General features: G+C 43.2%; 1 protein-coding gene across 2 annotated transcripts in view; it reads right to left on the bottom strand.

Annotated features, from left to right (window-relative positions):
* The window catches only part of ARVCF (ARVCF delta catenin family member), a 146,247-nt gene that overhangs the window by 17,809 nt on the left and 103,276 nt on the right, over positions 1 to 25,162 (bottom strand). The window contains exons 8-9 of one of the 2 annotated variants that reach the window (XM_062504025.1): positions 24,265 to 24,282; positions 19,796 to 19,867 (exon numbers count right to left, since the gene is read on the bottom strand). In XM_062504025.1, the coding sequence (XP_062360009.1) occupies positions 19,796 to 19,867; positions 24,265 to 24,282 (90 nt within the window). The remainder of the gene's footprint in view (positions 1 to 19,795; positions 19,868 to 24,264; positions 24,283 to 25,162) is intronic. The other variant, XM_062504024.1, reaches the window with a different exon arrangement.

The following is a 25,162-nucleotide window of genomic DNA, read 5'->3' as shown; positions in this document are numbered from 1 at the left end:
GCAGCAGAGTTGCTCCAAACTGGCACATGAGACTAGTTCTGCGTGAAGTTCACATTACCAGGACGTGGCAAGTAGATTATTTGCCCAGGGAACAGTGACAGCACAGACAGGAATTTGAGTCCTGAATGGAAAACACCTGAGGAATTAGCGGGGCTGATTAGCCATTTCCATCCCTTCAGCCCTCAGTCCCCATGCTGAGAATGATGCAGCAGCTCCTGGATTATCTCCTCCACAAAACTATTTGCTTTCATCTCGGCATTGCTGATCCTGTGCCTATACTTAGCTACATTCTGGCAATAATGTAAGATACTGCACCAGGTGCCTATCTCTGATACACTCGCTTAATCCCAAATTCAGACAACTCTTTTTGAAACAAGGCTGCCAAACCTATTCCCCTTCCCCACCCATTCCATTTAGGATTTATTCCCCCACCACAGGCATGGGAAATTATACACGTGTGGATGCTGGACAGATGAGAGATCTGGCTGCTGCTGCTGCAGCATAAATACACTGCTTGATTTTTCTGTCCACACAAAATCTCTGGACTTATGCTTCAAACAGCTGTCAAATTTCATAGGAAGCTGGAAGGATGCTGGCAACACTGTAGAAAAAAACCTAAGCAGCTCCTAAACCGGGGGGGAGGGCGTCTGTCTGTGGAATCACTGAAGTGAACTCCGATTGCTACTCGCAGTGCGCAGAGGCAATTCCCACCTACCGCACTTTGGCTCCCGACAGAAGATGCAGCGCACGTGGACTCCTTTAGGGCTGCCACTAGAGCAGGAGGTGCATTCCCAGCCCACATCCCCAAGGGGCTGCCGGCACCGGGAGCTCTGTGCCCGCCCTGAGCCGCACCTGCAGCGCCGGCAGATGGAGCGAGAGGAGCCCGGACCGCTCCTCCTCCGCAAGGTCACCCGAAAGCACACTCTGCACACTGAAAAAGCATCTCCCGCACCGAACAGGAAGCTATCAGGCAAAAGCCAAAAGCAAAAGAAATAATAATAATAAAAAAAGAGAGTGAAGAATCATGATGTAAAAGAAATGAACACAGGATCTGCACGATAGAAAAGCGCTGCAGCCCTTGGACTCCTGCCCTCTGCTGACAGCCGGCTGGTACCTTCACCACAGCCTGGGCACTCCATCGTCTGCAAGGTCTAAACCAGGGCTCCGAAGTATTTGCTGTAAAAACGTCTTCAGAACCCTTCAGCAGCAGATTAGCCCTGCAAGTTCAGCTCTCCCCTTCCAGGAACCCCTCACCCCACAGTGTGGTTTTACAGCAGACTACATGAAAAGCCCCACGGAAGGCTGGAGGAGGCAGCTGGTTACTTTTTGTAAAAACAGTAATCAGATCCCTGAAAAACCCGACCCATCAGCTCCATTCCATCTGTACGCCGCGCTTCAGCACCCAGTGCACAGAGCAGCTTGAATGCCAACATAAACTTGCAAGATTCTTCTAATTGAAAGGCTTAACAGAAGTGAGAACGCAGCCAGCTCCAACAGAGCCAAACACTTGGCATAACTGCCCGGGAATGCAGCTCGATGCAGATACATGCAGAATACTGAGTGTCACACAGCAGAGGCACAGCAAACTCTGCAACGAATGAAGATGAAATAATAGGTAGAAAGTTCTGAACAGTCCCTGTGGGCTTTCACTTCAAGGTACAGCACAAGTCAGGACCGGTACTGAGCTTACTGCAGAGATTCAATCACGAATGCAGCATCCACCACTGAGCAGCAGTTCTGAAGACAGACAGAACAGCCTTTGAACAGAATTGAAAAGAACAACCAGAATAATGTGGGACACACAAGACTCGAAACAGGCTTGAGGGAATGTTTAAGGAGAGTTTTTCTATTTAGGAAATGAACACCACAATGTGTTACCTTATCAACTAATCTACCAAATCATACACAAAGTTCTAAAATGATGCAAACTCTTCCCAGCTTATCACATACTCCCACGACAACAGCAGCACTGGCACTACTCAAAAAGGGAAGCAAATAAACCCCCAGCTCAAAGGATGTAACAGGAATATTACCAGCACTACCAAGAGCAAGGTATGCAAAAAAACAACACAGGGAGCTAGGGTGACTGCAGGGAAGACAGAAAGGCAGCAAGGAAAGGAAATGGGAGGGCAAGGCAGTGCAGGAGAAAGAAAGGATGCCTGGGAAAGCAAACTGTCTTTTGCTCTTTCTATTATTCTTTACATTTCCCAAGCTCCACAAGCTGACAGCAAAGTATCTTCTTACAGAGTGTGATTTGTACAAGGTGGTTACATCCCACTTCATATCCAAAGAATATGCAATTCAACAAAGAGGTGGCTCAATCAAACAGAACCCATTTTGACCTTGTGTGAGTTCCAGCACTTCTGTTTTCTGTGACCACACCTTAGAGCTAATACAGTTTTCCTTTTGCAAAGGACCTGCAAACAGCATTTCCCCAACAGTGTTTGACACACTGCCCAATACAAAGTCTTCTTCCAAACATATGCAGCTAAATCTCTTGGCAACTGGAGATGCTCCATTAACATCCTTTTCTCCTCACTAATCAGTAGCAAAGGCTCTGGAGGACCAATACTTAATAAGAATCTCAAAGCTGTTGCAGATAACTGGAGCACTACCCAAGCTACTGGTGCGAAAGGGGAACGCTCTGTCCTGCAGGGCTGTCACTAAAGCACAGGGAATCCCCAGCAGCCAGGCTGAGGCAGGGATGGATGGGAGAGCTGCTCAAGGTCTGCACCCGCAGGGAGAGGAGACACGTGGGTGAACTGCAGCACATTTAAGCATTTCTAGGTCACCTTTGGCAATGGTTTTTGTTTGCTTTTGAGAAACAACATTGTTACAAACAACAATGCTTTGGATTGGAGTTAACGTTAAACCCTCTGGATGCATGATTAAAATGGAGACTCCATGTAAATAGCTTCCTTTACCCCAGTCCCGGAAGACTTGCCTCTGACCTTGCAGACTCTCTGTACAGTACATGAAATGTTAACACTTGCTCTCTCACCAGCTTCTCTAACCCAAAATTATTTTTATTAACTTCACTTCAGTGATAACTGAACCCATTTTCTTTCAAAGGGAACAGGACAATCATATTCCAAAAGCAAATCTGTTTTGAAATGCAGTTTGTATCCAAAAATCAAATATTAAATAAAATTTTCTCCCTCTTTCTTGCACACAGAGCACACACTGGAGTCTCTGGGCTGTGAGCTACGTATCAAATACAAACTGTTTGGAAGGACAGGGTCCTCTTTCCCCACCACCAAGGTGTTTGCAAGCTCCCAGAATGCAGCCCAGGCCCTGCACCAGCACTGCAACATCTCCAAGTGGGACTTGGTTCAAAATCCTGGCTCACATACCTAAGTGAGTACGAAAGCAATTTGCATCAAAGGTCTGCCAGCTCTGCAGGGTTTCACAGTGTGACACTGCCAGCCCTGCTGGGGTGCAGAATGTCTGGCAGCTCAGGCACACGTGGGACTCTAAACTAGGGATGAACACACTCTGGCCTGCAGAAAGGCTGTGTCTAGGGGAGTCTCTCTTACTGGTTTGCCCCTTACTCTTGCCTCAAACACTACAGTGTTTTAAGACAAAAGACTGATTATACTTATCAGGCTGGTGATCTCACTGACAGCAGACCAAAATGCCAAGGGAGCAGCAATACTCCTAGATGTGAGCAATCGTGCCTGCTCTCTTCAGGGAAGCTCATTCCTGAAGCTTCTTGGTTGGGCTCACATCTCTAACAGTGATACCAAAAGGAGCTGGGCACAGTGATGATGTGCATTGCACTGGGGACTTCTTAAACAAGCAGCAATCCAGCCTATGCATACAAGATCAATATCAAGTGTGTCATTGATCATGTTATGTTTCCCTGGGAGGGAAAACCTGAATTTCCAGATGCTGTCTGCTACATCACAGGGATATTTGAACAACAGTGACAAGGTCAAACATCCATGGTTATTCTTTTAGATCTCGGCGCTGCTGCTGCTCCTATTGGCCATGAGTGCCTCTGATATGTCAGCTCCTGTCTCTGCGAGGGTCCAGAATTACATGACTGACTGGGATTTTCTTCCTCTCTGAAAAGACCCAGATGGCAGTGCTTGGTGACCGCTCACATGCCCCGAGGGGTGTCTCCTTGAGCATGTCACCAAACAGCTCTATTTTGTCACTCCTCCTTTTCAGCCAGAGAAAACAATTCCAAGGACTGCACAATCCTCTCCAGAAAGGAATACACTGCCCAGCCCGCCTGGCTTACCTGGCTCCTGGGCCAGTGACACCAGTAGAAAATGTGGAAAGGCTCAGGAACTGTCAGCTTACTGACCTCAGAGCTGCAAACTCCAGCCATGAATAGGTAAGGGTGCCACTATAATCCAAACCCATAGCATTGCCAGAGATCACTTCCTAATTGCAGCTCTGAAAATATGCAGTAAGGAGCTGACACTACAAAATGCCTCATCTGGGTACAAGCAGGTGGGAAGTGGTCCTTTCTTGCTAATGGGGAAAGACTCTAAGTGGAGGACTCTCTAGGCCTGAACATGTTTACTTTGCCTCACAGGACTTGAATCCACTGCTTTTTGGAGCATACTGCAAGCCCTTTCCATTTAGCTAAGCTTTCCCACAGGAAAAAAAGAAATAAAAAGATGGCTGGCAAAGCTAATGAGGATTGGGAATGCGAGGAAAATTATTGCTTTCCATATTAAATAAACGAATGTGTTTTTTCAACCAGCATTCACATATTCATGCCAAAACCTGTGTGTTTTCTGGGACTTTTCCTTGAACCGAGACAACAAAATGCAGGCAAAAACGTTTTCTTACAACCCTCACCTAAAACCCTGTAAAGCACAACACAGCTTTCTGATCACAGCTGCCATATATTGCAGCTGTAGAGACCTGAGACTCTTTTCACTGCCAAAAAGTGCAGATGCCTAATTGTCCAGCCCAACCATCAGCAGGCTTGAGCTTAGTTTATAACATGTGTTTACTAGAGAGATACTGAGTGATTCCCTGAAGGAAAGCCCATTAAAAAAAAAAAAAAAAATTACACCACAGCTTTATCCAGCAGTAAAATACAATGTGTCGCTGTTAGTACCTTATCAACAAATCCAAGAGCCTCATAACACAAAAATGTCTCAAAACAAGAGTCATCACTGAAAATCAACAGCACTGTTAAGGGACTCCTTCCTTTAACTTGTGGCTGCCTGAACATACCATTTTCTTTCCTCTGCTCTTCAGTGTGTATTTAACCAAGGATCATGGGTTCCAAATTGCCCTTTTTCAGCCTCAAGTCCCTGTAAAACTCAGCTTTGCAGTTCCAGATGCCAATCAGCTGCTCTTACTCCAGGAAGCTAATGAGCTTTCAACATCCTCCCAGCTCAGTAGAAACCTGTCTGCAGAGAAAAACTTACTGCAAAAGGAAATAGTGTTTTAGTCCTTGGCTCCATATACTACCTAAGCATATTTATTTTATTTTAAAAATTCTGACTTTATTTAGAGCTGTTGAGATATTGAACAGCTTTATAAATTTTCTGTCATAAAATGCCAGCGAGTAGCACAGCAAAGGGAAGAAACACTCCAGCAGACATTTGCATGCCAAAATAAAAAACCCTACATGGTAATGCATATTTAGTTAAAATATCCACACACCCTCAGACAAGAAATACTGAGGTATGCAAGTAAGGTAGGAAAAAACCCAGAAAACGCTTCCTTACCTCTACAGACCTCTTAGGTATCTTCTTTGCTGTCTCCAAGCTGGTGTATGAAACTTGCCGGATCACGGTCCCACCAAGCGCCCTCTCCTCCCGTAAGAGGGACTGGGCACAGCAGCGCAGCGGAGGGGAGGCCGCAGCGCTCTGCAGCGCAGAGCCGCGGGGCCCGGCGCTGGAGTGCAGGGGCGTGAGGTGCCCCTGCAGAGCCCAGGAAGGAGCAGCCGCGCTCCTGGAGCCAGGCTGGGCTCAGGGTGGCTGCAGCAGGGACCGGTGCTTTGCATGGACACAGCAGCCACACTCCTCCAGACCTCCACGGACGCTGCCTGCAGCAGGTCTGCGGGGAGCCGAGGTGCGGGGGGACCCACAGCACCTCCTGTGCTCAGCCCTCCTGTGCGGCCACGCGCTGCGGTGCTGGCACTAAAACCGACGGCAAGGCGAACCCTAATCCTCCACCGCTCAGAATTTACAGGAACAGGGCTACTCTGCCAGGTGTGGGACTTACGGGGGTTTCCAATGACTGTGCTTTAAAACATTCCTGCTGCTGAGGCACCTCCTGCTCAGGTCTGAAAGCCCACACGGTCCTGAGGAGCGCTCAGGCGGATCAGAGCCGGAGCTGTGACAGACAAGGACTGACTGACAGCATTTCCACTCGGGCTGGCACCTGCCAGGCTCTCCCCTTTGCAGCACGCCTGGGTTTTATCTTCAGTGCCAAGGGAAAAACAACGTCAAGACAAAAAAACCCCAATCTTCCAGAGCTCGTGCACGCTGAAATATGCTTAGAAGCCAAACTGAAAGCTTCTTTCTGGGTTACTCGTGCTTCACCAAGTCTTCTTTTACTTCCACTGCTCATCATGATTTTTATGTAAAGTCTCATAAATGGTCATAAGCCATTACACAGGTATTTGGTTATTCATATCAATTCAGCTGCTTGTTAGAGGCCTGTCTGCTTAAGGCAGTGAATGGCTGCAGAACTCCACAGCTTCAATTCCTCAAATAAGAAGGCAGAATAAATTTTTCTATTCTCCAGTGGATATACCCTCACAGACATATCAAACATCTCAAAATACATCCCAGTAAGAAGGAAATATTTGGACATAAACAACTCATCTTTTTTGGGGGAAGCTTATCAGAATCCAAGCTGAACAGAAGCTACCAGGTCCAGTCTCAGCCTGCAGAAATGAAAGGTCAGTGGCTCCTAATCACTGGGACCAAAGCCTGTTTGGTTCATTACATGCACAGTCCTGCAATCTTGCCTTTATAAGCTTTTTATAAGCAACTGCCATATGGAAAGACTCCCACATGTTAATAAATAATTTATTATACGCCAACCCAAACACTTCCTCCAATCCTATTTGTGTCCTGAAATTGCTAATTAGTTCCTGCTCCAGCTTCCAAAGTCTAAAGTGTGTTTCAATTCCTCTCTCCATTTCATGAAAGCTGCCTCATACACCCAAAGGCAGCCCAGTGCCTCTAATCTGTCTCAATTACAGTCACTGTGCTGCTGTCAGGCAAGTATCTCCCAAGCATCCAAGAAAAAGAATTTGATGTTTTCAATGTCAAATGAATGTCAGGCCAGCATGGAAGCAGCACAGGTGGTTCCCCATAACTTCTCTGGTAGAAAAATGGGCCTTGCAGCCCAGCTTTTTAAAGGCACTGTATTTGGGTACTTAATTCTCACAGATTTCAGCATAAACTAGAAATATTAATGCCTCCAAGAACAGAGATTCTGCACTCACCCTCAAAGCACTGTATGCAGGCAGGGATTACAGATGATGAGACAAGAGAAGATGCTGCTGCTCCTCCCTCATTTAAATTGGGACACATTGAACATACTACATCAAAACACTGAGTGAACAGGTACTCTCCCTCTTCCTACCAACCATTCTCTGCAGCTTTCTGGAAAATCAGGGGAGTTTCTATTAAATGTAAACCTGCCTTCTGTTTGGAGCACTGCCTGAATATAGGATAATCACAGGCAGAACTGACTCAAAACCAGCTCTGCCTAGAGAATAATACATTTCCTGGAAACACAGATCTTACTGTAAAACTTAAAAGTTGGACTAAAATGTGAGGTTAGACAACTTCTGGAGAGAAGTAGCTCCCTGAAGCCTTAACTGGCTAAACACACACACACAGTACAACCACAAATATATCTATTTGCAAGTTAAAAAGAAGAGATTGGGGCCCCAGTGTGTAGCAATGAATAGAGAGAGCACAGAGACATTTTTCAAGGGGCAAAGGGGAACATTACACAGCATCCAACTGCAGCCTGCCCCATTTTCACCACCCTACAGCATTTATAAAGCAGCAGAAAATCATATGAGAAATTCTACAACAAAGCCACAGCAGCCACTACCTCAAAGCAACTCTGACAGCTTCTTTGAAACAATTTCATTGCCTTTAAAACGGTGAAAAGATCCCCAACCCAAGAGCCACTTTTGTCTAGGAGAGTTTTCAACTTCAATGCAGCTTTCTTATGGTAATATTATGCAATTAAAAATTGAGCTTAAAATTATCCACGTAAAAGATTCTAAGCAGAAACTGACATTTACTGTGGAGGTTGTTCATGCCTATAGAAAACTCTGAAAAGGTCAGTACAAATGTAAATAAAGGCAGCTAGTTCCTCAAGAGTATAGACATTTCCATCATGTTAGGGCCTATAACCATTTCTCTATGCAAGGCATTGTTATGAGTGCCCTGATGGCTTCCCATGAGCCATATGAGTCCAGAGCTTGATCTAGAATTAGGTTTCCAGAGTTTGGTAAAACAACTGACACCAAATGTTCAGTGTTTTAGGGAAAAGTAGGATCCAGCCACCCAGGAAACTCCCAATACAGTTTACTGTCCGTAGGTTTAACCTCAGCAGTGTTTTTAGCAAGCAGGGATGTTGGATTTGGAAGGGACGTGCTTGTTAGAATTTAACTATTAAGCAAAACCTTGCAGAACTGCCTAAATCCCAGTCACATATGCATTTCCCAAGTCTTACATTTTGGACACTATCACTAACCTGAGATACTCTCCCAGGAGCAGGGCTCGTGTAATTGAATAAATTAGGATTAGGTCCCATGCTCCTAACACCCCCAGCTTCTCATTCCTTCAGAAATTCTGAACACACTGCCAAGAACACAACACCTCAGTCATCCTTCCCACTTCTCATCTCTTCTCTCACACATCTGCAGGTTGCCTTGTGTGCTGTCTTGTTTTATTACTCAATGTGGAAAGTAGCCCCAAAACGGGAGTGGGAAACCTGCACCTGCAAGGAATGAAGGCTTCCAGTTTCCTTAGTGTTTAAAGGTCACTGGGGACACTCCAGGTAAGGCAGATCCTTTCTCTAGACCTTCCTCTTGCCCCCTCACACCCTGAAAGAGTCTTTGGAGATGTTTTTCTTACTCATTATTTTTAAACTCTCAAACAGGATAAAATGCAATTATATGCTCAATCGTGATTACAGATTTGCTGGTTGTGATTTTAGCAGTCTCAAAACAAAATTCATCAGATTAAACGTTCTTCCTGGCTTTGTATGAGAGGGACAAGAAGAAGTGACATCTCTAGATGGAGTGGGCTTGCTAGCATGAGCAAGCTAGGAAGGTACTGCTTTAGCAGTCAGGAAATCCCATCTCTGTTCCCAGCTGTGCCACTGAAATGCCCTCTAACTGAACAATTCACTTCAGCAGTGGTGCCCCCTTTCCCCTCCCACACGAGTACAGTCTTGCTGATCTAGAGCCAGACTGCTCAAGTGGACTGTCACAGTGTGTTAGTACTTACACTTTACTGAGGCTACTGGTAAAAAACCCCACAAAGTTGCTTTAGACATCTCCGACAAAAGCAACAGGATTTTTAATAAAGAGATGGCAAGGTGTGCAAAACACGAATGAACTGGGCATGAGGTGCAAGGACTGCTCTCCACATTGCCTCCTTCCAGATCTGCCTGAACCAGGGTCTATTCCTGCACAGAAAAATAACATTTCATGCTATTACAGACTTCCAATTTTCCCTGTGATCAAGACACAAAAAATTCAGAGCTGAAACTAATGGTCTGTGAGGCCGAAATAAAAATGCTCTCCTTTCTACCACATACTGATCAACATTCTCACTGATCATCTGGAAATGCCTGGGTCAGCAATCAAGCTCTCAGTGGGTTCAAAGCAACCAGCAGTTGGATTGACATTGCTTTCTAAACCATGCAGAGGTAAGGCCCCCCCCCTCTCCAGTTGACAGGTAAATTTAAGTGACTGCTTTACCACGTAAAATGCCTGCCTCTCAGTTCAAGGTCATTTTTCTTCAATCCACAGTTAGAGGTATATGGCACATTAAGTCCTATAATTCCCCTGTCATGGTGGAGAAGGGGGGGAGCTTTTAAGCCTGTGCAGAGCACTCAGGGTAACAGAAATAAATATGGCTTTACATAGCAGCTTTCACATTCAAGATTATCTCACAGTGGTTTACAAAGTAATGAGTCAGATAATACGGCTGCAGCAGCTGTGCAGGTACACTCACTGGAAATTAATGCTGAGAAAACAGAAGTCTTAATTTTTTGATTCTCTTTATTTGCTCTTCTGCAAATCATGACTGCAGCTTCAGCCTGACTAATGAGCATCAGTGGCTTCTGCAATTTAAAATGTCCAGGTTATTTGACATTCCAGTTTGTTTTAATTTTCAGATTACTCTATGATTAAAAGCCCTCCATTAACTATAATACTGTTCAAGCAAAAGTGGAAAAAATGCACATACCTCCCTGTCTTGGCTGCACTGCTGTAAGGAAGGTCTTCTTGCCTGATCTCTAGTACCACAATTTGCAATTAGTTCAGAATCACACAACCATTTGATTTTCATTCCCCTTTTTCTCCCCCATCATTAGCTGTTATAAGCAGACCCTCAAAGGCTGATTATAGAGTGTTCTGTGGATTCCATGGTTTATTGTATGGTTTACTGGCACCAGTAAAGTATGTATTATTAAGTAAAAATATACTTTCTTTGAATCAAGCTGTATCTTGAGGTGCAACCTGATACACTCGATTTCGTATATATGCTCCTTTCTCAGGTTCCATGGGCAAATGAACTTTCTCGTTCTTCTCATCTGAGTCACCTAATCCACAAGTTGTGGATTAAGTTGTTTTGGAAAACTGCTGGTTTTATGTAGACATACTTTTCCTGGGGGACTCTGTAATCAGTTAATGAGAGTCACACAGAACAACATGAAAGGGAACGTGGCAGGTCACCTGGGCCAGCTTCCCGCTCAAAGCAGGCTCAATGCCAAAATAAGACCAAGCTGTTATGCTTTTGTTCAGTCAGGTACTGAAATCCTTCAGTGATACAAAGAACCCTTCAAAACCTCTCTGAGGAACCTGCTCCAATGCCCAATTATGTGGCATTAGCCTCCATTTCTGTGGGCAGAAGGATAGCAGATGGGACAGATGCCTTCAGTGAGACTCGAGTGATGTCTGTCTAGTGCTGAGTTCTGAAAGCACTGAGTCACCTTGGGCTCTCAGAAATCCATGTTCTGGTTACATCTAAAGGCACAGCCTTCAGAATGCTCACCTGGAGCTGTAACTACCTCCTTTGCTTCTGCTCACACTATTTCTGGAAATCTGGAAAGAGATTTAAATCATTACACAACTTTTCTGCCTCAGCTGTTCTGAACCTTTCTGCAGTTCTCTTAACTTGTCAAGCAGCTTCGTCAGCACAACTGTGCTGCGGTACTTTTGATGGGCACCAGAGACAACTGTAACTTCATGCAACAAGGTTTTAGTAATTGATTTTGACATGAAATTTCATCTCTGAATTCTGACAGAAGCTGAGTTCCTCTTCCCTGAGCTTCCTGGCAGCACTGGCTGGGCAAACAGGACAACTTGCAGATTCGCACCCCTCTTGAAAGGATCATCTCATTTTTTATGCTTATACTAAAAGGGAATGGGAGAACTCTGAGAGATTTCATTGTTATTGTTTCTTAACTGAAACTAAATGGCATGGCAGAAGCTGACATAATGCAACAGTGATGGATGGGGGCATGGAGTGGGTCCTTCACTGCAGTGACTGACTCCCAAGACTGAGGCAGCAGCACTTATGAGGGATAAGCACCTTCCCATCAAGTCCTGCTTTTATTCCTGGCAGGCTTTCTTGGCACATTCTCATTTTATAAACAGTCCTGGAGCAGCATCTGTATAATGAGCTATGCTCAGTAATAACAAGGATTCTATTTTAGAGTAACAATTAGAATTACTTGTAGAATAGAAATGCTAAATGAGACATGCAAAAACATACACACAACCTGAAATATGGAAAGAGAATTTACCATTCTCAGCAGGGCAAGCAATACAGGAAAAGCTGTGAAAATTAAAACCATGTGACTGACAACTCTAGCTTTCCAACATTAACTATTTTTCATCATAAATATCAGCCAAGTGGAAATGACATGAAAATCCAATCAGTGGTTGAAAAGTTAAGATGCTGCATTGCCAGAGAGCAACACTGCTTTAACTGAAGTAAATGTAGCTGGGCAGTAAAACTCACCAAGGTTTCCAGCTATGCACTGGTTTATGCATACACCTTTCTATACAAAGCATCATAAATAATGCAGTTGAACTTCTCAGTAAAAACACACAGTAAGTGCAATATGCATAGTGAGAGCCCAAAGCAATTCACAGTATTACATATTTGCAAAATTCTCTCTGTAACATGAATACCTCAGTGCATTCCCACAGTATCTCACTGGGGCAAACCTCTACCATCCACCTTTAACTGAAATTATGTTTTTATTTAATTTTTCTATCACTTTGCTGCTAGCAGCAGCTGGGATACAGCATACTTCACCAGAATTTTGCTTTTTTTTTACAAATAGATCACGTACACTCCATTTGCATTGGTTATCACAGCAGCAGTGAAAACACTAATTATTTTAGTGAAGGTAATTATTCTAGCTATTATTTTGGTGAAGTGATTCTTCTAGTGAAAGCAGTGGAAATAGCAGGCTTTTCATGAACAGGTTCACTATAACCCCAGCAACCAAATGCTATTAACTTGCCTAAGGCCATTCAGAAAGTCAGTAGCAATGCTGGACTGGGAAAATGAGACTCTTCTTCCAGTTCTGTTTTCAGCTGAAGCTCCAGATCACTCCATCTTCTTATTAGCTGCTGTAATTACTATGTGCTCTAGTGGAGCTCCTGCTGTTTAGTTTTTCATAGGCTACTTTATTATGTAAGTATATATAGGCTCTTCTGTTTAAAATACCTAAATCTCATTTTCTGTGCACTTATAACTTGGCCACAAATTCACATCAAGTTGGAAAGGGAATTTACCACCTGGGATTCCTATCTTCTGAAGATATTGCTAGTTACTGTAATAGATCTATATTCCTGGGTGTCAGCCTCAGGCAAGGAGGAGATGGAAGCTGACTACTGGAGTCTTTTTATAGTCCCATGAGAGCCATAGGTGAAAGGACCTAAAGGTGAGGAGGGACAATCTTGCCTCCAACTATCAGCTTTCCTCCTCACGGGCTGAGGGAGACTTAACATTTGAGAATGTACAAGCAGGGGAATAGCTGTTGATCTTGAGTCACTATTTTCAAGAAAACCAAAGTATCTTCGAAGTAAAGCAGATTTTTCTCAGTCTGAAGGAAAAAAATCGAAATTATTCAGAATCAAAGCTGTTGTCCTAACTCATCTTGCATGTGACCTCTAGCTGTTAAGACAGAGGTAAAACATAAAGGGAAAATCAGGTGTTCTACAGGCAAACAAATTATAGCAGAGCCAAACAGAGATGGACAAGAACCACCACCTTATCACTTCACAAAGAGTTTCAGCTTCTATAAATACAGAGCTGAATGGAATTCTCATATCACTACAATTGCTCCTCCTCCCTCCCTGCCCCAGCAGTTGTTTCCCACTGGTCCCTCCGCTTAAACTTCAAAGCTTCATAACCTAAACCTGAAAGTCATTCACACTATGAAGTGTCCATGCTGGGGGTGGGGAAGCGTTAGTGGCATTCAAGTATCACAGCTGAAATTTCTTCTCCAGTTTACTTTGGTTTTATATCCTCCATGCAGCAGAACTATTTCAAGTCCCCAGTTCAAATCTTCCTGACACAATCTCTCACCTGGGCCATTCACAGCACAGTCTACTCACACAAACACTGTGCTTTACCTCACTCAGCTGCAAGAGCTTTTCTGTTCCACAGATTCCAATTCTCCCCTACCAGGAATCTAGCCTGTCTTATCTGTAAACACAATTTTTGCCTGGATGTCCCTATGGACAAAGCAAGGGACTGGAAACCACAGCTCAGGGCTGCAATGCCAAGGCATTCTCTGAAGCCACAGAGCAATGATTTGACAAATACGGCAGCAATTACCGGGATGCAAATCCAAAACTATTCTTCACATTCCTGAGCAGACAGATAACACCAGAACTGCCCCTGTAACCATCTCAAATTCCTCTCACGTGATTTCTGGAATAACTGAACTCCACACAGCAGAGCTGTGGCTCTCAGCAGCACTGCTGTGCACACTTACTCTACAGGGTTTCAGTCATATCATTTAGTATTTCTCCCAGAAAAATATTTGTTTTTTCTCACAGTCTCCAAAGTATAGAATATTGTAGGATAGAATTGTATTACCAAGTGAAAAGAATTAGTGGCAGAGACAGAACAGTACTCCTGGAACTCCAAATTCCAACTGCATCTCCCCATATGATTTTTCAAAGCCTTCACCTTCAACCCTAAACTTATAATTTATGTTCTAGATTCAAATTTAACAGATTCATAAAGATCACAAGAAAGTTTCCACCTGTAGAGCACAGCTCAGCAGGCCAGGGAGCAATTCATGCACGTGTCTACTAGCTCTGAACAAATAAGAACACTGAACATAAGAATCAGAGAAGATTATGACAAAAAAGGCAGATGATTCCAGAACAATCAGCACTCAGCTGTGGAAAGAGTATGTACACAGGAAAGGAAAAATCCACAGGTGTCTGCTCTGAATTATCTGAAAATATTGGGAAAAAGAATGGGAATTTAAAGATACCAGATTAGAAGAAGTTTGGCAAGGGCAGGTTCCATATGGGAATTTTCCTATGCAAGGCAATAAATTTTCTCTGACTCAGAGCACTGGAAGACAGATGAGAAACCTTTCACTGCTTTGTAAATTATGAAAAACACATGGGACCAAAATGAATACTCAACTTAGGAAAGCAACAGAAATATGAGATACTTAATAATTCTGATCAGAATTCTCAATAACATGCACAAGATGCTCAAAAGATGTTAATCCAAGAGCATGTTACTTGCTCTCACAGAGGAGATCTTCCCAGTCCCTGAATTTCCACCAGCAGGCACAGGAGGGATGTGCATGGTGCCATTAATCAATCAGTTCTACTCACTTATTCACAATACGACAATCAAAATTAATGATGGAAGGGAGCTGGAAAGGGCAGGTGAGTGCTTGAGTCAACTTGCAAAGATTTAAAGAAAGCAAAATAAAGTAGCAGTGAAATGCGAACTGCAGCCAATCTTAATTACAAACTAAAGCCAGAGTAAAGTAAGTTTCTCTCTCCTTCCACTACATGTTGCCTTTAGCTGAAGACAAATTGCTGGCACTTTTGTAATCTACTAAGTTAAAGTCATTACCCTGACAGTGCCAGGAAGTCTAATTTCCTGGAGCAGTAATACAAAGATTTATAAGGGAATTTAAACACTCACCTTCTGAAATAGAAAATCTATCATCAGCATGAAGCTACATGGAAAGTGACTGAGGATTTCAGATAATGGAGAAGAAGAAATTCACCTGCTGACAAGGTTCATCCAAAATCTCATTCCCTGACTACACAGGCTGATGACCAGGGTAAGTGTACACACAAAGCTGAGCTTTCAGATAAATTCAGCTTTTCTGTGACATCCCTACTGCAACAAAATAGACTTCTTCAATTACACACATTTTCAACACTAGCTCAGTATTTCAGCACAACTATCTCATAAACTTATGTTCCTATTAAAATGGAACTAAACTTAAGTAATCAAAAAGGAGAAGAGAAATTAATAAGCAGTTTAATAACTGTTTTAAAGGAGACAATGAGCTAGCTCATCCACCCGGCTGAAATGTACCTGCATGTCTCATTATGGCTGAAGACTTTCAACTCCCTAATGAGATAAACTGAAATGAGAGCTGAACTTCAACACCCACAGATCCATTGAGCAGCTACTGTTCTGCCCTCAGATGTATGTGCACATAAACAACAAGCCATGAGATTTGCTTAAACCAGACAGCACAGAGGTCTGGATTTAATTAGGAATGTCCTAATACTGATTTAATATAAAAAAACTGTTCTGCTCTCCTGGACTTTCTCCTCCCATACTCCAGCACTGAGGAACAGAGGTGGACAGTCCAACACCTTCACACAGGAGGGTTAAATGCTACAACCCCCTGTAACACCTTGGGGGGGGTGACACACATCAATCCTGATTCTGCTCAGAAAACCTTATTGCAGAGGTGGTGCCATCTGAGACACTGCCTTCCCCTGCACAGATATGATTAATTCTCATCTTCCCCCAGTGCTTAAGCCTCCTGCCACTATTTCTGCTCAGAAATTAGGGAGTCTGAACAAAGCACAGGAGTTGTACTACGCCGTGTATTTAATGTGTACACAGGAGAAATCAGCACTGTGGTAGTGCAGAAGAGAACAAGCTGCAGAGGAGGCAGCTAGCACCACTATCACTGACCTACTTTAGACTGGGGAAGGGATTTCAGTAAGACTTTCCCCCCACCCCTCAAAGAAGCAGCAATCTTTGAAATTCCTAAATTTAGAAAGGTTCTGAGGACAGCATTCATAATTTCTTGTCAGTGATGTTCCCTTCTCTATGCAAGCTCGTATCACTTTCCCCAAACTCTGTGCTCTCTCTTTTTGACTGTCAGGAAAAAAATACACTCCTTTCAACGAAGAGGAAACAAGAAGCTTCTCTTTCACAATCCCTCCTCACAGGGACAGGAGTACTCTGGACACTGCCAGGGCATAGACATTTATTTTTTAGTATCAGATGAGACAGCTACTGAAAGCACTGCAAGTTCTCCCACCTGACATTATCCAGTTTACCACAGATAACAGGCCTGAACTGGAAGCTTTCCCCTGCCAGAATGCCTAGCACATAAAATTATTAAAGGCTCAGAAATGGTTTCAGGGCTGCTTAAATTATGTGCTGCAGCAAAACCTGATTCCCATTAAAAAACCAGGAGCCATCAGGAAGAGACTCCAGTTCATCACTCTGAAAACGAGAACTGCCTTCCTTCGTTCATTCCTCACCAGAAAAACAAATTCTAGGAGTGGGGAGTGAAATACTAGCATTTAAACTAGGTTAAAACTCACAGGACCCTTTGGATTGTTCAGGATATGAAGATGCTCCTACGATGTTGTACCAGCAGGACAGATGTTCTGAAGGACTGAGAAACCTCTGCATCCTCCACAAACACTAGCCAGTACCCACCCACAATCGACACAAGTTTCTGGTTTTATGATGTTTCACTGCAGGACAGGCAGAGATTCCTGCCATTCAAGTAATTTGAAATCCAAGTGAAGTTTCCAGAGCTGAGAGATAATAGCTCTGAACTAGTTTGCTGCTACTAGTCTATGGTTTTTCAAATGATCACAAGCATACTTTCAATTAAGCTCAGTGGCCATACCTAGGAGTATCTTGTAGGGAAACCATGACTTCAAGTTCTTGAAATTGTATCTTTAGACCCACCAGATAAGCTCCATGGACGCTGATTAACAACACTACAGACCAATATTTGTTAACTACCACAATGCTTACTTGCTGCATTGCATGAACAAATCTTATTACTGCAGTTTCATTTGCTCACAGAGATTCCAGCTGAAAACTTACTTTAATATGGCTTTAATAATACATGAAAAAGATTAATCTATAATTGTTGATTTTTGAAATAGCACTTCATCATGTCACTCAATCTAAGTGCTTTTGATCATTAAGACTTGTATGATTTCTGCATCTTGGTAAGGAGGTTCTGCCTCAGCTGAGAGCTGATCTCATCAGAGCCAATTATACTCTTCTGAAGAGATATGACCAGAGCTCTTAAGGGTTTGAAAACTGCAATTTTATTTTCTTTATTTTATGGAACAATTTAAAGTTCAAGCAACCTTGCTAGAACCTTTAGTATGCAGGAATTCTCAAGTAAATGAGATGCTTGGCAGGCAACTACTGGCAAAAAAGTGAACAAAAAAAATGCATCACTGTCTTGGTTTCTTTTACTCTTAGCACACAAGTCAATAGCTACTCATGCCTTTTTTCATGTCAAAGTGCTTCCTTCAAAATACTGTGGGATTAATCTCCTGACCTTATCTTGCATGAGATATGCAATCTATTTGATTTTGATTAAATGGGGTTATCACAAAATTATCAAACAACCTCTTCAAGAGTGTGAGATTCCCAGCAATTGAATATGATAACAAGCTGTGTAAGTTCAGAGACAGATGCATCTCCCACCAGATCTGCACATCACTTCTACCATTAACAGAGCCACATTAAAGATTTTAATCTTATTTTAATGAAAGCCATGCAAGATACCTTTCCTTGCAGAAATTCTTGATTTCCATCTTTTCCCTTTAGTGGCACCTACACTCCAATCAAATTTAGAAAGGAATGCAAACGCTGAATCTTTGCTATATTTTGCATTCCTTTCTTGTCCTGCTTCCTAAAGGTGTCTCCTTGATCTGCACTGTAATCAGCTCCCAGCCTGAACTGATGGCAGCCAGTGAAGGCTGGTTAGAAGTTTCCTGCAGATCTCTAAATAGGATGGTACTGCAGCTTCTGAGAGGTTCATTAGTATCTTGCATTATTTCACAAGATACAGAAAATGTTGTGCAATTATGCACCAAATGAAAATCAGTGGTTAGACAAGAGACTAGAAACTGCATCCACTATAAGGGGTGTCTGTAAATTGATTAGATTCTCTACATATTGGGATTAGTTTGCATATTATCAATCAGAGTTTCACTGTGAATTTAAGGGAGTGCAGCACTATCTGTGTATAATTTTTACACCATTACTGACTATCAGCACATCTCTAAGGATCTCAGACACCGTTATCTGTGGTTGCTCTCAGTTAAACAGCAAGGAAATTGAAGCACAAATAAGTGGAATGGACCAAGTTCACCAAAAGAGTGTAATTCAGGAATCCCAAGTCCATGGATCTCTCCACTGAGTCAGACTGCCTTTTCATACTCTCCAAAATTCTCTCCATGATGTGGGAAGAGTTTAAAATTTTTCTTCTGAGGAATACTCGGGTAGTTCTGGGTATTCAGAGCTCATTAAGGTGAGGCTGACAGGGTGGTACCGCAGCAGTTGCCATGACAATGGCTGGATCTTTGCAGAGACATAACACACATTTCAAATCAAAACCTGTGCAAGTCTCAAAACACCGTCCAATGCTCTAAGAACTCTGACAAAATCCCAAATCACCTCCTAATCTCCAATTTAAAAAAGCACCATGCGTGCAAGAAGAGAATGCAGATTGTGAAAGAATCCATCTCTGCCAGAGCTGAAATACAAAAGCACAACACACAGGAATTTTTCCATGAACCTCCCAGATTTTGGAAAACTACAAGTATCGTTCACTACAGACAGGGAGGAGTAATGTGTTCAAGGGAAGAAAGACTATCAATAAAGGCAAAAATCCTCAATCCCTGCTGCCACCCAATGCCACAGAATGCTGAAGAATGACAGAGATGCTAGGGAAGGAAAAGGGTTAGTGCCAAGTACCCTCACCAAGTGCATTTCACACCTCCTTACAGTCAGGTCTGGTGCAGGTGGGTTGCAAATGGAGCTGTAGAGGAGAGCTTGCACTTATCCCTCTCTGGACTTATAATCACCTAATACCAAATCAGACAGGTTTCTACGAGATTCCACCAATTCAGCATTCTTAGATAAAAATTCCTATTCAGTATTCAACACTAGATAAGAACATGCACAGATACATCCATTATTTCAATTAAGTGACTACAAAAGAAAGAGATCAGCCTGATATGCTCATGTCTCAAGTCCCTTTAAGAACCTCCAGCTCCCCAGCTACTTGTTATTTCCAAAAGCACAAACATTAGCATTACCTTTTGCTGCTTCAGATCGCTTAGGCAAATCAAGTGTATCAAAATTCCTGTCCAAATCTCCATTCTTCTTTCCTGTGTAAAAAAGAAGACAACAGATGGAGAAGACTGTCAGTATACTGACAGGTAAGTTACTGTCATGTGCATCTGCAAGATGGGAGAAGATAGAGACCCAGAATATAAATCAAAGACTTCTACCCATAATTGTATGTACCTGACTTTCAATCCAGCTGCAGAGCTGTGGTTTTAGCATGAGCAAACTTAGGGACAAACACCCATGCTGCTTTCAGGTTGATCTGCAAACATGCTTAGCACTAGTGTTTCAGAGAGTCTTTAAACCTTGGAAAATTGTGCCATTTCCCTTCTTGGCAAAGCTGTGCCCCTCCCTCAGAAGCCCAGTGTTTACTTTTTTTCACAGAGGAATTTTGACCTGAAGCTTAGCTCAAGCAAAAACTCAGCAGCATAGCAAAAACACAACAGCTTTGCTTTGCAGCCTCTATTCTCAATGCAACAGCCAGGCAGGAAGACCTAGATTTAATATACTGTACAGAGAGCAGCCAACAACTTACCCTTGAATTGCCCTTCAATCACCAAAGTGTAATTTCTGCTATTTATTAGAAGCTAATGGAAATAATTCCATACTTTTGCTAAGAAACAGTGTCAAACTATTACATCAGCTTTAATTTATACAACCTTTACATAAAGCAGAACAAAACCTGCACTTTTACTTAGATTGAGAATTCAAGGTTGTGTAAACACATGTGGAAGGAAGGGTTAGTTTCCATGCTCCCAAGGAAAAGCATGGATGCTGTGGGCTAAGCAGGAACCTTGCCATCAGAACAATACTGGCAGCTGAGAGAGATTTGGAAGTCAGAGCAAGAATCTGCATGGCTTCTGAGGACAGCAGTGTACAATTTAGTTTTCCCAAATTATTTTGAGGGGGGAAAAAAATCAAGTTTAGTCCCTCTCCCTCCAGAGCAGGGAAGGCAGGTGTGATGGGATGAATTCAGATAACGCAATTTAAGCTGCCAGAAGTGGCTTCTGCACAGAGACTACCAGGCTGTTAATGGAGGTTTTACAGAAAGGGCTGGAAGTTCCACCAACCAGGCTGCTTAAAAGCAAACAGGAAAATGGTCCTTGAAAATGGAATGAAGAGATTAGTCTGAGTCTTGACTGCCAACAGGTCACGAGATGGGAAAGGCCAGTCCCTGCCTAGCTACAGCAGGAGGCTGGTAATGCACAGTGAATTCAATGGGTCACTCCACCTTTCCTCTTCACAAAAGGGTAAATTTACTCAGTACTGTACAGAGAAGAATCAGAGCTTTTAAACACCATTAGGAATAACGTGAAGAGAGACACCCCTCTCAAGGTAGTATTCCATCCTCTCCCTTTCTTTGGGAGGGGATAGAATCACACCCTTTTCTTTTGAAATGCCAACACAAAATAATGGCCAACTACAACTGCTGTGCAAAACAAAACACTCACCTAGAAGGTCTGCCTATCTGAAGTAATTTCCTTAACTGAAGTATGCAAAAGCCCATCTAAGCTGCCAAAAGGCCATGCAGCCAGGTACCACAGCAATCCTTTAAAGGTACCTTTTCTAAAGGAAGGGACAGGAATCAGTGGCACTTTGCAGCCTTCCATCAATTTTTTGCTCTGTGAAAGGAGCAACCCATTGCCTGGGGAATCAAATACCAGAAAGAAAAAGTGCTGCACATCACCAAAGGACTTTGCATTTCATAATGGCAGCTGAACCCAGTTACTGGCTGCAAACCCTTATTGACCCTAAGGGCATTGACAGGAAAAAGCAGGGCAGAGGGAATTAAAAGGAAAAAAGCATTCAAGGAAGGAAGTCAGTGTAGAAAAGATTACAGACTTAAAGCAGACCGATAAATGTGACTCCATCTTATCTACAAGTAGGACAAACTGTTTTTCCACATGACCCCAAATTTCATGTCTCTGCCATTAGATTGTTTAAACCTCAGAACATGTTCTCAGAGAGCCAGACCTTACTTGACACAACTACTCATTTCAGAAGTTCCCTATAATTTAAAGGTTGGTTTGGCACTTCTATCAGCCCTGCAGAACTGAGATGGCACAGTTAAGAGCTCCCTTCTCAGTGGCAGTGTTTAATAAGCAGTGTCTGCATACACCTTGTTAAGGAGGAATTGTCCAGGAGTGAAGTATTGGCTGCTACTTTTGAGCTGGGAATGCCAAAGCAGCTACCTATTTACTGATCCATCTTTCATAAAGACAGCATGCTCCACCTGTGCTCTGGGCTCCTCAGCTGCTGTCTCTCCATTTCTGGGCCAGACAGCAAACACTGGCTGGTCTGAAGGAGCCTCTGCTGGTTTGTGTCTCAGTCCTCTGAGAACTCCCACTTCACAGGCCAAAGCCTGTCTGTTCAAAGCAGAAGCTGCCAGCTGCCTGCCAATGGCAGCAGTACAGAACATACAACTCTGACCAAGGGGATTTCAACTCTACAAATTACTAGCTTAATCAAATGGATTTGGTTTGGAAATGCCCCAAGCACCTACACTTGCAGGGCTTTCCGACAGAAACAAGATGGGCAAGCTGCAAGAATACTCCAAAACAAATCCCCAGAAAGCAAAAGTTTCAATCTGAGACCCAGAAGCTATTTTTGTCATTTGATTTTCACAAATACTGGAGATTCTAAAAAGGTGACCAAATTTAGCAATTCAAGAGTCTACTGATTAAAACCCTCTCGGCCATCTCCATGCACCCCGATAACGTGAGAAAATCATCTGGTGGCACTGGCAGATTCTGTAGCTCTGAACACCCTGCTCTGTCCCTCGAGCCTGTGCACTTGTTCACAGGTGAACACACACACCACCCATGCAGCTGGGATTTGGATGGAGCACACCACTGCTGCTTCCCAGGTCTTCACAGCTGGGTTGTGCACCACAGGGATGCTGAAAGCACAAACTGCACTTGTAGTAGGAGAGAAATTTAAGATCTGGTTTTGTATATTTCTATTTCCACTCATGTCTAGGCGCTCCAGGTTTTCCAGCCTGAGCTGTGTAAGGGAAAAGCCAATGCTGTTGGATGAGAAGCACAGCTCCAAACTTTGCCAAGAGACAGTTTTGAACATGCCTACTGACAGGCTTGTTTTATGAGACCTGGCTGCAGGATTGGCACAGCATTCTGGTTTGGGAAAATTGCCTGACATGAGACTTGCTTGTGCAAGATGCAATTCACAGTCTCTGAAACAGAGGGATTAAAATTCTTCCCCTCTCCCCCCATTGCTACTTTTCATTATGAAAGAAACAACCAAAACATGACCTTCAGCATTTTCCATCTGTCAAAAACTCTGCACAGACTCTGAAGTGTGACCCAATGTTATTAACCACTAATGCTGTCGTTGATCTTCTGCAAATGTCGTTTTGCTTTACCAGATAATCAAATCATAGTGCAGCCAGACCATTTCTGCTGAAGGATGAATTCCCAAATGCTTTATTTCTGGTTGAAATAAAAATTTAAGGGAAAGTGCTTCTTCATAATAATATCACCTTATCTTCTCCAGTGCTCATTAATACAGCCACAGAGTTGGCCACAAAGGAGTGACAGAAACCAAGGGCTGAGCTCTGTCCTGCCAACAAGTCCATTCTCCACAGCCTCACCACTCAGTCCAAAATCAGCATCCTGCAGAACACTACCCAGCACCATTTGTTGGGTGGAGCAATTTAGATTTTGGTTGGTTGGTTTTTCCCCTCACCAATATTTCTCCTTTGGCCCAATCCTCCAGAACCCATGATCTGAAGCAAGTGTCACAACCTGAAAATGCTCCTGCCTTCACCCCCAAATCAGCCTCAGTAAAAGAGTCTCCCAGGCACCCACAGCCTATCAACTTCCCAGCCGAGGGAAGCTTTAGCCTCAGACTTGTGTCTTCCAGGTGCAATTTTAGTTATTACTGTGCTGGGATGAGAAATTAAGGCTGTCCCCTGAGACAGGCACTGGAGTAGCTTCACCCAGCTCCGTTGAGTGCCAGTAACAGAGCTGCAGCAGCCCAGGCACGTGCCCAAGAAGAAAAAAGTACCAAGCACTCATGAGAATCCACACCCAAGCTGCTGTGGCTCATAGCTCTTTCCACTCCCCAGAGCAGCCAGCAGAGCCTTCCATCTGACAGGGCTGGTGACACAACCCACTCTTGGGTGTTCCTGCTCCCCTGGGCTTAGCAGGCCAGCTGCTCGGCAATTCCCCTACTGCACTTACATCAAGACTGCAAAAATCCATAAATCCTTGTGTTTTCCATTTGTGGTTTGGAAAGACCAAACTGCAAAAGCTCCCTCAGAGGATTTTTCCATGTCTGCTGAAATGAACAGGAGGATGTGCTGGGGGAGCAGAGGAGAAGGTGGATGAACCAGACCTTGATCTCAGCCCTTAGCCTTGCACGTGAAAGTTGAACAAAGCATGTTATGGTGATGATGAAAATAAAAGTATTGCAGACTCACCTTGATTGAACCACTCCTCTAATTACCAGAAAAGCAGCAAAAGGAAAACAAAAATTTACAGGATGAAGAAAATACAAAGGAACAGTCACAAAGAGGCAGAATTTCACAGAACAGGTTCAAAACCTGAGTATTACAAGACTACAGAAGTTTCATCGATTAAGAAAACCAAACCAAGGTATTTCACTTTCTCCCTTTTTTTCCCTGCTAAAACCCCCCAATCTTTCTTTGCACAGCTTTTTTTGTTTTCTTTCTCATTTTATTAAATGAAAAGGTGCTCAGAACTGAGGAGACATAAGGATGACTAGCCCTTTGCAGAGGTATCTGAAATGCTGTGATCAATGACCAATGAAATAAAATAAAATAAACATGGAAACACTGCGAGATTAAGTGAACAAGGAAGAAGAGGATAGATCGATTTTGAAGTTCTAGACTTCAAAAATTAAAGTAGGTTCAGACCAGTATCCACATAAATTTAACAGCAAGACAAGAGAGCTTCTCTTTATGATTTTAAAAGCACATTTATGAATGGATTTTTAACTTTTATTTTTTTAAGCACAACAGTCATCTGAGACTCTCTATTCTTTTGATCTACATCATATGAGCTGTGAGCTCAGCATTATCACCAGTTGATTTCCCTCTGGGGAACAGCACACATTCAAAAGAGCACTGCGAAAAGGTGGATAAAACCATTAAAATATATTGCCATTTCCTGCCAAACACACAGAGCCAAACCCAAGCTGTCACCGAGTGCCTGCACTGCTTGCTGCAATCCATAGTCTCATCCCCAGTGTTCGATGATTTTGAGACCAATTTGTCCAAAAGGACATGACCTGGTGCTTCAGCTGATGAACAGAAAGTACCTGGGTGCACAGCCCCAGGAAGGGTTCCTCTAGGTGGG

The sequence above is a fragment of the Cinclus cinclus genome, chromosome 17 (genome assembly GCF_963662255.1).
Source record: "Cinclus cinclus chromosome 17, bCinCin1.1, whole genome shotgun sequence".
Taxonomy (NCBI): Eukaryota; Metazoa; Chordata; class Aves; order Passeriformes; family Cinclidae; genus Cinclus; species Cinclus cinclus.
The sequence above is the reverse complement of the archived record's forward strand: the minus strand, read 5'-3'. Positions and strand labels throughout refer to the sequence as shown.